The sequence below is a fragment of the Centruroides sculpturatus genome, unplaced genomic scaffold (genome assembly GCF_000671375.1).
Source record: "Centruroides sculpturatus isolate CEXI.00-Female unplaced genomic scaffold, Cexi_2.0 scaffold190, whole genome shotgun sequence".
In the NCBI taxonomy this organism is placed as follows: Eukaryota; Metazoa; Arthropoda; class Arachnida; order Scorpiones; family Buthidae; genus Centruroides; species Centruroides sculpturatus.
The window spans coordinates 286,143-301,287 of NW_019384543.1; the positions used below are offsets into that span (position 1 = coordinate 286,143).

Sequence of the window (15,145 nt, forward strand, 5' to 3'; positions counted from 1 at the left end):
TAAAAACTGTTAATGCTACTCTTAAAGTTGGTTTTAGTTTTTTAGTGTTTTTACTTTTCTGGCTGTTGTGTGTATGTAAGAAGGGAAAGTATTGGAATTTTGTCAAATTGAGCCTCTTTCAAGTTTTTTGCAAATCTTCATGTTTTGAAAGCTCTTGAACCCAAAAAGGGAAAAAAGTTCTGTGTGTTTGTGTTGGTGTCTATTTTGTTTAATCTCTCAGGATGGAGTAATCATTAAGAAATGAAATTTGGCATGGTGCATTGTGTATAAGGACATTGACACTATTAAATTTTGGTGATTGTGGTGATAGGGAGATAGAGGGGTGTCATATCTTGGGGTTGGATTTAATGAAGATGCTATTTGTTGTTAGCGCTTAAAATTTATCATTACCCTGAACTTAATGTTCAGGGTAGTGATAAATCCATTAATGGTGAATTAATCCATAATTGGCCTTTTGCCATTCGATAATGATTTAAAAACATAAGTTTTTTTTTATAATATAATCTCATAAAAGATGGCACCATACACAATTTTATTTTATAAATATTGTTATTAAAAGCATTATTTTTTACAGAGTTATTTTGTAAAAATCTCATAACAGCTGGGAAAGTTATGCAACTCATTGCTAGTTTTTTTTATCATTAATTTTTACAAAAAATTATCTTAAGAATTGAATTAATTTATTATATTTGTTTGTAAATCACTTGTGCTTATGGATATTTGAATTACTAGACAATGAATTTATGCCTGTTTTAATTTGAATTTTTAGACATTGTCCTTACCAGTAGTAGTTATTGTTCATGGCAATCAAGAACCACATGCTTGGGCAACAGTGACATGGGATAATGCTTTTGCTGAACCAGTGAGTAATATAAAATTAAAACTTAATCATGGTAAATTTTTTCATATGGTAATATTTTATGAATATTTACATATATATTTTCAAATAAAAATCTATATTAAAATAATTTTAGTATATAATAATTAAAAATAAAATTCCTTTTAATATCATTAACAATTACTTCAAATAATCATACTATTCATATTATAATTGAAATTTATTTTACTTCTGTCCATATATGTGTATATATATATAATGCATACATAATGCTTGATTGCTTTATATTTATTTCTTTTTTTTTGATTTTCATGAATATAAGTTTATTTGTAAAATAAATAAATGTGTTTTAAGTTGGTTATATAAAATGCATATTATATATTTAAAAATGGTAAGTAATCTACATACTGTTATGAGATTAATTTAAGCAAATTCATTAACTGCTTGGCAAATATATCTAATTTGTATAATTGTGTTTTGGAATAGATAAGAACATAATTTTGTGTATTTATAAAAATTTGTATATATACTGGTTACAGTTACAAATATAAGTTCATGTCAGATTTTAATAACTCTTTCAACTACCTTTTAATTACAATCATTAAATTTTATGAGATGGCACCCAATGCTTCTCTCTAGGATCAAATTTTATTCGTAATTTATAATTATCACCAAATTATAGTGCATTGATATATGGCAGGGGTCGGCAACCTGCGGCTTGCGAGCCACATGCGGCTCTTTGGATGTGAAGCTGCGGCTCTTTAGTTCCATACGCAAATATTATTTATTTTATCAAAAAAAAAACGTTTAAAAATCGTTCTAAATCGATTAACGAGGATTCGGCACCGATTCTATCTCTCAGCCACTTGTACTCGCTTTTCACCGCACCCCTCCCCCGTGACATGCGTCGTCACTGTCGTCAGTCCGTTGGAAGCTCTCGAATGACGCCGTTGTCGGATGTTTCTATGAGGTTTAATTCGCTTTCGACGCAAGACAATTTTTCTTATGAATAAATAGATTACTTTTTTTTTATCAAAAAACTTTATTTATGCAAGTACTATTTATTGTTAGCAAGAAAAAATTTTGTGGCTCTTTAAAAACTTTGAAATTTTGTAAATTGTAATTTTTGGCTCTTCCAACTCAAAAGGTTGCTGACCCCTGATATATGGCAGTTGAAGGAGTGTTATTGCAATGTATCTGGTTTAGTAAGATGTTTATATTTTTATATCAGATTTTAAATGTATTGTTAATTGCTTTTTTGCTCATGTAACAGATATCACTTTGTATTTTCTGGAATGATTGAAACTGTTATGATAAAGTTGAATTAATCCATAATAATGTAAGATTATGAAATTTTTTTTCTAGTTGTTATATACAAGTTAGGTAAAAAGCTAAAATTAGTAGAAAAAACTATTTTATCATAATCAGTTTTATTTTAATATAAACAGATATGGTACTGTTTAAAACATAAATGTTTGTCATATTTAATTCTAAGGGTTTTATTTATATTTTAATAGATGTAAATGTTAAATGTAATAATAATAATAGTAGTGCAGCCTACAAATTGAAGATCCACACAATTAGTTTGAATGCTTTTTTTATTTACAATAATTTTAAATGGTTGTCTTTATTTATATATTTTAATTTTTTCATTAATATTATTTTATTGTGTATGCTTAGTACATTGTTTATTATTTTGTAATTTGTTCTTTACGAATAGCCTGTAATTCAAAACAGTTTTCAGATTGATTCATTAGCTGCAGTTTCAATATCCATTATTCTAATAAATTTTGTAGTGTTAGTGTTCAATATTGTAGTAATGTTAATTAAGCAAGGTCCTAATCTTCAAGATCAAGATAACAAGCAGGATTTAATTTTCAAGACTGCAAAATCCTGACACCTTCTGCTGACAATGTAAGGATTTTTAAAATCTTGCAGGTTAAAAAAAGGCAAACTCCTTACATAAAATGTTGGGTTGTTTAGAAAGTTTAGCAAAATTTGACAAAAATTTAATGCAATATGTTTGTAGAGAATTAACATTTTATTAAATAATATACACATTATTTGTTTCAATGATTTTTCACTATCTTCAGGATAGATTCATAATTATTTTTTCAAAAAACTCTTAAGAATTTGTTGCCAGAAAGGATTAAAGTGGTTTTTGATTTCTCCTAGTGTACTTAATTTTTTTCCCCATTTAAAGAAGTTTTGCAAATACTGAAGAGATGATAATTGGATGTGCTGTGTCAAGTGAATAGGATAGGTTAAAATTTTTTCATTTGAGGTTAAGTAACTTTTTCTAGCTCCTCATTGATGTGCAGTCTATCATTTTCCTGTAGAAAAAGGATGTCTTTCCTGTTGATTAGTTTTTTTTTTTAACTTTTTCATATAATCGATCTAACTGGGAACAATATTTATCCGAATTCAGTGTTTTATTGTTTGCCAGAAGTTCATAATAACAATCTCCTTCCAATCCCATAAAATACACAACATAACTATCTTTGGTTGTAATCTGGCTCTTGGAGTGGATAGTTGGATGCTTCTCATTTTCCTCAAAATCTTTTTCATTTTTCATGTCCTATAATTATCCACTTGAAAACCAGTTCATTTTCATTTTAAGAACAGATCATATACTGACACTTCATCAAATTTTTTTTTCTTTTTTTTGTGAAATCATGTGATAGCCAAACCTCATAGTGACTAACATAACCAAAACATTTTAGATGTAAACAGAAGGTACTATGCAGAAATTTAAAAATAGTAACCTATGTTACAGTACTTAATAACAGTTAGTGTTTATTTAATTGTTATCAATAGCAGGCGTTAGTCCAGAATGCTTATACAGTAGAGCAGTGTTTTTTAACAGGGGGCTGCAGCCCACTGAGGGTTCATAAGAAGTTTGCCTGGGGGCTGCCAAATTATGCAAAATTTCCTTTAGAATATAATAAAAAGAAAATTGATGTATAACCAAATATCGCATTGAAAAGTGAAAATAAGAAAGATGAAGTTTTCGTATTTAGTTCTTTTATTTACAATATTTCTTATTTTTTCCTATATAAAACTTTGTTAGTACAGAAGAAATAAATGCAAATATGTTACTTACACTGCAGTATTTATTTCTTTTATTTCAAAGTAATTCTAAGAAACTATTAATGCGTGGAATTATAAAAATAATTAGGAAAAATAGTAGACATAGGAGGAGGCTTTGAAATTTTAAATATTTTTTGCAAAAGATATGCAAAATCTATATAACAAATATATATTATTATTAAAAATGGGGGTCACAAAAACTTATGAAATATTTGGTGGGCTGAGCATATAAAAAGGTTAAGAACCACTGCAGTAGAACATTGATTATCCGACCCCCGATCAACTGTCACATCGGTTAACTGACCGTTCTAGTCGGCAAATTTCAAATGTCTGCTAGTGATGTGGCACTACAATATTTGGCTACGTCTTGGCTACTTTAATATTATTTTTGTTAAATTTTTGCATGTTTTAGATGGCAACAGTGGCTCGACCATGAAAGGGAGGCCAATATTTAAACAAAGCTTAATTTTTTAATTGAGTGGTTGTTTGTTTTGTGAGCAATAAAATAATTTAAAAATAATTTTTAACGATACAATAGCAACGATTATTATTTTAAAAAACTTTGAATTTTCATCGATGTTCAGCCTAACAATGTGAATTAGATTAATAGTGATATACTAATTACATGGGATATAATAATATACTATACTAATAATGTATTTTTTCAGTTATCCGAACAACCCCAATTCCCAATTGAGTCGGATAATCGATGGTCTCTGTATATTCAAGAGAAAAATTATTGGCTTTGAAATGAGAAAATCACTTGTATATCATGTATGCACTAACATAATCATCTCCATAAACAGCACACTTTTTTTTTTTTTTTTTTGTTTTTTTGCAGTGTGAAAAGCATTAAATGTCAGAAATGCAACTAAAGAGTATCTGAGATGGCTTTTATCTTAGGAAAACATTTGTGTCAAGAGGTCGATATTGTTACTATTATAAAGGAATGTAAAATGAGAAATACTTAAAAATAAAAATTTGCACACCAGTATACAATATACTGCTTGCTAGTAAGCATAAGTCTAGACTGATGCACTGTTACAGTCTTGATTTGGGCTTACTAAAAAGACCAAGATAAGGCTTAGATATTATTATGATACTCTCAATACTGTCTTAAGACATAACATCACTACAATATCATGTCTAGAATGTTTTTTGGAATTAACTAGCTGTTTAAAATCTTGATTGAAAATATGAAGGCAAAGTGAATAAGCTATAAATATTTTAGAACATCAGAAATTCAATCAAATTGTGTTCTCGGGTTATTTGCTTATTATTTTTAAAAACACAAAATGAAAAAAAAAAGTATTTTAACTCTGTTATTTGCCTCACAATGGAATTAATTTGCTTAAAATTAATCTCATTAAAAAATTTAATTTTAGAAGCAAAACTTAAATATTATAATAAAGTATGCCAATACTTATATGTATTGTAGATTAGTTAAATAGGAAAAAAAAATTTTTATAGACTTTAAAAGCATGAAAGTTACTCTGAAAAATATTCAAAAAGTTATGCTGATTCTGCCTTTTTTTTTTTAAAGTCTATAGAGTTTTAAACTGTTCTTAAGATATAATTATTGTTTTAATATAACCGTAACAAAGCATTTAACCACATTATTATTATTTGATATTAAAATATTAAAAATGCTTTAATTTTGATAAATAGAAATGCATTATAGTTAAAAAAGATGAAATGTTTGAAGAAATTTTTGTTGTGTTTATAGTATGTTAGCAGTGTTATTGAATTTGCTTCTGAAATTAAATTAATGAGTTCTCAGAATATATCAATAAAATATGGTAATTTTCTTATAATACTTTCTGCATGTTTCTGCTATAAAATTAACATTTTAGATTTTTTTATTTGTCCAATTAAATGCAAATTTTTTGCATTAGTGCAAAATATATATCTTTATTTTAAATAATTTATTGCAAGTCTCCACTACTTAATTGAGCATGATTGAAGCTGTTTGATTTCTGTTTATTTCCATATCAGAAAATAATGCTCTAGGTTATATTTTCTTTCCTGCTATCTTGCTATTCACCCCCCTGCTTTCTGCCACTAACACCTTTCTAGCACTAACAGAATCCACCAACAACACTTCACATGCAGGTGTATAGAAACACATCTACCTTCCATCAGGGCAGGGTTCCCTTCCAAGTACCTGAAAAAGTGAAATGGTACCAGATGGCAGAAGTTCTCAGCACAAAATTCAAGGCCACAACAGGCAGAGAATTATCAGAAGACAATCTTCGTTTTTTGGCTGGGAAAGCTTTTAGAAGTAAGTTTTTCATTAACTAAGTAATAATATATAATATGTCCTTAATATAAGTTAATTAATATGTTCTGAAGGTTTCTGCACAAGTTGGAAAACAATATAAGTTACAGAATGCTAAATGTAATGTCATGTCAAGTCAAACTTTCATATTATGAATTTCTATATATTCTTCTATAACTTCTTTATTATTATTATTTGTTCTTTTCTCTGTTCTTCTTATTGTTTTGTTGATTGTATATTATATGTGTGTGTCTGTGTTTTTTTTTTTTTTTTTTTTTTTTTTTTTTTTTTTTTTTTNTTTTTTTTTTTTTTTTTTTTTTTTTTTTTTTTTTTTTTTTGCACTCTTGAAAAAGGCCAATTGTCATAGGGTCGTTTGGGTAAATAAATAAATATATAGCTAATTTCTCTATATAACAAATTTTTGCATTGTACACTGTTCATTCAGACAAAATTATAAGTAAAATTGTTTCTAAATAACAGTTAAATTTCTATGTAACAAATTTTTTTAATTTGTAAGGATCATCAATCATTAAAAGTCTGTTACTTCATCTCTGTTGAATGCGAATTTCAGTTCAATTTCAGATATCAATCTGTAAAACCTTTATAAAACTGCAGCCCAAGTGTGAGAAATACTATTAATAGTTGTTAGCTTTTAAAACCATCATGTAATCTGACCCCACATGTCTAGCAGTAAAGAAGGGGGAGTGCGATTAGGTCAATCTTTGACAGTTAAACAATTTACAAAGTTAACATGTATCAAAAATGTTAACAAGCTATATTGTTTATCTGTAAGTTAGATAAAGGGCGAAAAAAAGAAAGACATTGTAGTAATATCGGATCTTCTCATCCTCCCTCTCCGGGGGTTTTCATCAGGGCAGATGCGATCTATCTATCGACACGATCTATCCATCAACACATGCTAACGAGGGGCCGTTAAGACTGGGGAAGAAAATGCGGGAAGAAGGAATTTTTGAGAGAGGAATTCGGGACACGAGAGGGAGTGCGAAGTAGTGGTCCCTGAGAGTGGAATAAAGTTTTTTTTGTGGAAATATTGGACTAGTTGATTAATTAGTGAGACAAACCGACGGGGCGGAATCCGCTGATTGAGAACAGGTTCCCTACAGACATTGTAGTAATGTTCAGAATTCCTGTGAGTATTTTATTAACCATTATAACAAATTGCAAATCAATTTTGAATTTAGCCATTGATGAGAGAGACCTACAGGAAAATGTGCTAGAATCTGTGTTTACATCAATGTAGAGGAAGCAGTTTTAATGCTCTTAATAAATATTATGTCTTTTTATATTTAATTAATAACATTACAAGACAGTTTATTTCATGTTTTATTAATCAGATACAATGTAATTATATACATAATTTGTAGTTCCAGAGGTACAATATAATTTAATATCACTTACAAAACATAAAAGTCAGGGAATTTCTGAAACTCTGACTAATATGATTTCATTTTTTGCCATCATATTCTACATGAATTTCTAGACCAAGTTATCCTAACAATTTTATGCTGCAGTTATTTCTCAATTAATGGTAGTTTTCAAAGTTTCTTTTGATTCTCAAAAGTCACTTGCAGTATTCTCTCTCTAGGACAACGAATTTTATGAAATAGTTACTGTTGGTCTTTTTCTAATAAATCGTCTAATTATACTGTTTTCAAAATTAAAGCATTAAAGCAACACACAACCTGTGCAAATTCAACACCATGAAACTTGAGTAGCTGAAACTTATGTTATGTAAACCAGCAAAGTGCCATCCATTATGCAAGTGAAACATTACAACAGAGAAGACATTTGGATGATTCATTGCAATGGAGGGCCATTTATTTCTGTTTTTGCCATGTACATTTCTGTATGTTGCTTTAATTTTGCACTTGAATGTATATTAAATAAAATTTTGAATTTTACATTTGGAACATTCAAACAGTTGTTCCAAGCTGTTCGAATGTTCCAAACTTGGAAACAGTTGTATTCAATTTTGCACCTGATGATGATAGCTTTACGTAAAACTATTTGAAAGTGCTTGTGAACTCTTATTTGCTAAATGTCACTGTTCCTAACACCATAACATGCTAGTGAATTTACATTATAAAGTTAAATGTTGGCGGGAAGTGTACTTTTATTTTAATTGTGTGAATTTTTTACAGTTTAATTTTTAGCATAAAATATATTTAAATGTATGTTTATGGGGGAATTTTATCAATTTTCCCATAAACATACATTGAATATTATATTTTATGGTATAGAAGATATAAGTTTTGTTCAAAAAAGGCTCAAAAATATTGCCCAATGTCTCATATATGAAATTGCAATAGACTGATGAATTCTTCAAATGGCCCTCAGTTAACCGAACACACAAAATAAAATTGTTACTGTTTATAATACACATGTCAAAGCCCAATGAGTTAATATAATAATCCAACAATCACCTAAATATTTGGGCTATAATCAAATAATTAATACAAACAAATTTGGTACTAGAGGTAAGTGTTAGACACCATATCTTAACTAAATTAATACAGTGGTACTGTACCTCAGTATACGAAATTAATCCATTCCGAAATTGAGATTGTATCATGAAAATGTGTAAGGTGAATTATTTTCCCCCATATGATTACATGTAAAACCAAATAATCCGTTTTAACACGAAAAACACACTCAAATTAAAGCTAAGTTGTACATTAAAAAAATAATAATAACTATAGTAAGGAAAATAGTGAAAAATGTGTTTTGTAGTTGTAAATGTATAAATAACCATAATAGAATAATAATTGATTTAAAAAAAAAAAGTTTTATTATCACTTTACCTTTGAGGGTAGACAACGGTGGAGGTGTAAACTGGTGGCAGAGGAGAGGGAGAAGGGAAATGATACTAAAACTTAACTTACCTAACATAATGTAACAATAACTTAAGAATAACTTACACTAACTTTTTTATCTTTTCTGTTTTATATATTTTTAAAAATTTTTTATTCATTGCTTTTTGCTTTCTTTCCTTCACTTCCACCATCACTTTAACTGGATAATGGTCGCTTGGTAAAATATCTATCCAAAGAAGTTTGGCTTTGCCTACTTTTTAAAATGTTTCTAAAATGATTTAGGCAAATGTCATTACTCTGAGCAGCAATACGGCCAGTGTGAACCTTTTCAGGGGGAATAAAATCAGTCATTTCTGGTAATACCTCNAAAAAATAACTGTAGTAAGAAAAACAAATGAAAAATGCGAACTAATGTAACATCGTATGGTGAGTTTTTGTTCGTATCGTGGAGCAAAAATATGTTTGAATTTCATGTCGTATCCTGAAAATTTTGTATGCTGGGATGTTCATATCCTGAGGTACCACTGTAACTATAATTTTAATAATTTACTAAAAGAAAATAACTGACCTGGGGCGGGCTTGAATCCACAGCTTCTGTTTGCCTTGCTGTGCACTACTCATTGCGCCAGCCAGACCCAAACCAGCCTTCGCTTTCGGAAGTATTTAAATTTCAATATAACCTTCCATGGTTACTAAAGGCACTGGCGGTTAGTATCTGTTCTGAAAGCAAAGGCTGGCTTAGGGTCCAGGAGATGCAATTTGGTAGCACACTGCAAGGCAAATGGAGTCTGTGGGTTCAAGTCTGCCCCAGGTCAGTTATTTTTTTTTTTCAGAAGGTTCTACATTATTTATTAAATTATTAAAATTATAATTATTAATTTAGTTAAGAGATGGTGCATAACGCTTACCTCTAGTACCAAATTTGATTATAGCCATATTATAGCCATAATATTTAGGCAATCGTTGGATTATTATGTCATTGTTTAATTAAACTTATAATTATTGTTTGTTTTTTTTTTGTTATAGTTAAGCTGTTTTTGCATTTATTCATGTAGAACATTTTAATGGTAAATGCCTTGTTTTTCCCTTTGTAAATAAAACTATTTAATCTAATTTTACTTTCTTAAGCCAGAATATACTAAAAAATATGGTGCTAAGTACTAAAGTAGCTTAAATACATTATATACTTTCCTATATATCTTTTTTGCTGAAATGGAGGGACATCTTTTGTGCTGTCTAATACAGTATGTTTTAACATTTAGATCAGGGCTTCTTAAACTTTTTTTATTTACGACCCCATTTATGATTGTGATTTTTGTCGCGACCCCAAAAATATAAAATAAAGATATATACAAATTTGCAAAAACAATAATGGTGTACTACCACAGTTCATTCTTATGTCACAATGGAACAGAGACAACTGAATACACTACACTAGTTCACACTGCAGTGTTGTTGAATCGTTGTCTCGCTGCACCAGAAGTGACACAAAGCGCAACTCACGAAACCTATGACACAAAGCATGCCATTTTCAAACTCTCACAAATTATTTTTCATATTTAGCATTAAAATCTCGCATTTGGGGTTGCGCCATATGGGTCGCAACCCCAAATGGCGTCGCGACCCATAGTTTAAGAAGCCCTGATTTAGATGATAAAGATTAAAGATTGTACAATTGAAAAAATTGCCAGGTCAAATAATTGTAAAAATTACCAAATATTAGGCTATACAATGAAGACACAACTTTGTTTTTGTTTACACGTCAGGAAAATGTCTTATGGTAGTCTTTCCTGAGGTGTGAACAAGGACAAAGAAGACTGCTCAATGTATAGTCTAATATTTTTAATTTATAGAAAAGCTTGTGTTTATTTAGCTATAGAAATTTTTTATGATATGACACTCATACAGTTATAAATTGACTGTAGTATAAATACTTAACAATTATTTAGGTTTTTTTCATATTTTTAGTTTTTAAACGTTTTTAACTATAATAAAAACAAATTTTAAAATTTTCATATAAATATAAAATTTCAAATGTTATAATTATTAACATGGTTTATTTTAAATTAAATTTTTATAATAATAATAATATTTTCCATTAAATTACATATTAATAATAATTTATATTTCAGATGCTCAATTACAAGATGCAAACAATATGCTATTAACATGGTCTCAGTTTTGTAAAGAGCCATTACCTGAAAGAAACTTCACTTTTTGGGAGTGGTTTTATGCGATAATGAAAGTTACTAGGGAACATCTGAGAGGACCTTGGAATGATGGGTAAGAATGTTTTGATTTTGTAATTTTGTCTGAATATGAATTACATGAATGTTTTTTAGCCTCACAATAGATTAAAAAAACTTATGTGTTTTTTGTATTGTATATTGTTGTGCTATATAAATTTGCTTCAGCAGATTATTTCATTATATTTCTTCAAATTTTATCTAATTTTTTTTCCTTCAAAGAATTTTACACATCTCGGTTGTCGGTTATGTTGTGAAATTCAATTATCAAACTTAAACCTAAAATTGCAGAACTTATTATGATTGATTAGAAAAATATGTTAAAATTGTAAATTACATACGAAGATAATATAACTTTTATTACATGATCACATGTTTATTTTTTTACATAAGAATACTAAAACTGTACTATATATGAAATAATAGGCTAAATTGATTTCTAAAAAAGTTATACTAGGATAAACTCACATTTATATTTGTTTATTGAATTGACAAAACATTGGTTATTTTTATCAAAGAGTTGATAATTTATATGTTTTACACCAAATTCCCAAAAAGTGTAAGTAATCAAACTACATATTTAAAAAAAATTTTTTAAATTTATTTACAAGTGGAAACGTCAGAGATTTAGATCAGGGCTTCTTAAACTTTTTTTATTTACGACCCCATTTATGATTGTGATTTTTGTCGCGACCCCAAAAATATAAAATAAAGATATATACAAATTTGCAAAAACAATAATGGTGTACTACCACAGTTCATTCTTATGTTACAATGGAACAGAGACAACTGAATACACTNATGATGTATTACGGGTTCTTACAGTAGGGACGCAGAGACCTAGCCAGTAATTTAAAATTAGACCATTGAAGTATTTAAAGCAGAGAATGTGGTCAAAATATTTTAAGTGATCATAAAAATTTAGTGACCAAGGCAAACTCTTGCCACAACGTGGTTGTCAGTAAAGGGTAAAATGCAGAATTTGTGTATCAGAAAATAAACTTTATCTACTTCAGATTGTATTTTTTGAATCAGATAAGAGGCAGCCATGGCCCAGACTGGTAAACAATGATCGACTATTGATTGAAAATTAGTAAAGAAAATTGTTCTGAGTATGGTCTTTGAAGAGATATTTTTGCAAAAACGCCAGATAAAGCCATGTCTAATTGCAAGAGATTTAATAATGTGAGAGATATGATCATGGAATATTAATTATTCATCAAATATGATAACAAAGTCATGATGAGACTGGACATAGTTTATTTTAGAAGAATCAATAAATATAGGTATAAATAGGGTGGTAGGGATTGCAAATTAGAGAAAAAAAAACATAATGACAGTTTTATGGACATTGATTTTTAAATTATAATTGGCAAGATTAGAACATAAAGAATTGACAGTAGTCTGAAGGGAGGAGGGATCATTGGAGAAAATTTTGATGTCATCGGCGCAGGCAATTACTTTAGAGTGTGGGCTGATTAGTAATTTATCTATATAAGCTGAGAAAAAAAAAGCATGCTTAGCACAGATCCTTGAGGTATGCCACAGATAGGAGAGAAAGGGAAAAAATCAAAATCACCAATGTGAATTTTACATAGTCTGGATAAATAGTAATTGTTTAACCAACAGTAAAGAGCAAAATCTAAATCAAAATAATCACTTAGAGTCTGAAGTAGTAATTTAGGAATGATAGAGTCAAAGGCTTGGGAAATATCAATATAAATTATGTAGGTGGATTTTTTGTTCCCAAAATTTTGCAAAATAGTATAAGTTGTTTCAAGGTTAGTAGTAGTGGAAAGGTTACAAATGCCACAGTGTTGATGAGGGGAGAATCTGGAGGTAATTTGTGTATAGATTTTGTTATATAAGAAAATTTCAAAAATTTTTAACATGGCTGATACAATAGTTATTGGTCTAAAGGAATTATCTTTTTTGGGGAGAACCTTTATATTAGAGATTAACCAGTGATTTGGAATGTGACTAGAGTTTAATAAACTTGTGAAGAGTTTGGAGAGAACAACAGTGGATATTGCCTTTAACTTTTTAAAGAATTGAGCTGGAATTGAGTCTAGACTATCTATGGCAGACTTAACATTGGAAAAAGAAATAAAGAATTTATGTTTACATTGTTGAAAAGATAGGGAGTGAAACTTAGCTTCAGGTAAAATGCGAAAATATCTAGATTTAATATTATTAATTATATCATGTATTTTATCGTCTAGAATAGATTTTTGGGACGAGGTTTTTTTTTTTTTTGAAAAGTTAGGAATGAAATGCCAGAAGGTACGAGGATCAGCGGCAAAGTTCTGTTAAAATATTCTAAAAAAGCAATACGATGTTCCTGGTAATCACGGTTTTGCAGTATTCTATGTAAGTATAAATGACGTAGGTTACCATAATGTTTCCATTTGCTCCGTTGTTTTCTGACCATATTGGATAATTTCTTTAAGTGTAGAGGAAGCCATCTATTGGTGGAAGAGTTTATTTTACGGAATTGTAATAATTTTTTAATAGTGGCAGAAAACAAATTGTAAATTTTATCAATAAGTTTCTGAGGAGAAATAGGAAAGTTGAGGAAGGTCCAGTCTATGGAGCAAAGGAGTTTTGAGGCCTCCATTCAGTTGAATGAGGCCCAAATTGGAATATTAATGTATTTGGCAGATTGCTGTTTATTGATATTTAACAAGCATTATGACATATTCTAGACATATTGCATTATGGTCAGATTTGAACCCCTGAGTGTAACTGGTAGATACAGCATCATTATAGGTAAAAGCAAGATCAAGAAAGTTATTAATACGAGATGGAAAAAGAATTACCTGTTTAAGTTGGAAAAAATAGAATATTTCATTAAGGAAAAATTGTTCAGTTGGGTCAAGGGAGGAATAATATGGGCCATTAGAATTCCAAGAGATGTTACGCATATTGAAGTCTCCTCATAAGATAATTTTAATATTTTGGGAGTCAGAAAGAGAAATAAGATATGCATGTAAAATTTTAAAAATGGAATCTGTTTTATTATGGGGGACATAAATCGAAATGACTATTAGTTTATAGAAAAAGTTTGATGGCGAGGATAGAATCAAGATATTCAAATACTTTTACAGGTTTGAGTGAGGGGGGGAAATCAAAAGGATTCCACCACCATGTTGAATAATACTAAATAAAGCAATATGTGAATAACCCAAACTGTTAATAAAATTCCAACACATCATCAGAGTTTGGGGTAAGCCAACTTTTCGTTAATATAAATAAATCATAAAAATCATTAAGAATCGAGGCAAGGAACATGCATTTGTGATTAATGGACCTGACGTTTTGGACAAAAATTTTAAGATTTTTTGTTGAATACATTTTAGGAAAAAAAGAAGTGCTATGAACAAAGATGAAGGTAGTGAGGAACTATCAAAAATGTATAAACTAACAATAGATAAATCAATATATTATTTTATAAAATATCAGGTCAGTCCATAAGTTCATGCGCATTTTTATCTACAAAAAAGCAACAAAAAATTTTAATTAAATCTTATTTCAATCTATAATGTATTCACCATTATTTTGTACAATTTCTTGCCATCTTGATGGTAGCTTTTTAATCCCATTTTTGTAAAATGATTTCGGTTTTGAATCGAAATATTCAGAAATAGCCTTTTTTACATTATTCTCATCCTCAAAAGTATTCCCTTCTAAAAATTCTGCAAACTCCAAAAAAGATGATAATCACTGGGAGCAATATCTGGCAAATATGGTGGATGAGGTAAAATTTCCCAGTTGAAGCTTTTGAGTTGAGCAGTTGACGTTGTTGTCAGTTAGCTATTGACAGTTCATGTGGTATCCATTTTCCTAGCTTTGAAACTTT

General features: G+C 29.1%; 1 protein-coding gene across 1 annotated transcript in view; it reads left to right on the top strand.

Annotated features, from left to right (window-relative positions):
• The window catches only part of LOC111623415 (signal transducer and activator of transcription 5B-like), a 106,716-nt gene that overhangs the window by 78,285 nt on the left and 13,286 nt on the right, over positions 1-15,145 (top strand). Inside the window, exons 14-16 of the mRNA XM_023365987.1 lie at positions 770-862; positions 6,041-6,209; positions 11,173-11,323. Coding sequence (XP_023221755.1) covers positions 770-862; positions 6,041-6,209; positions 11,173-11,323 — 413 coding nt within the window. The remainder of the gene's footprint in view (positions 1-769; positions 863-6,040; positions 6,210-11,172; positions 11,324-15,145) is intronic.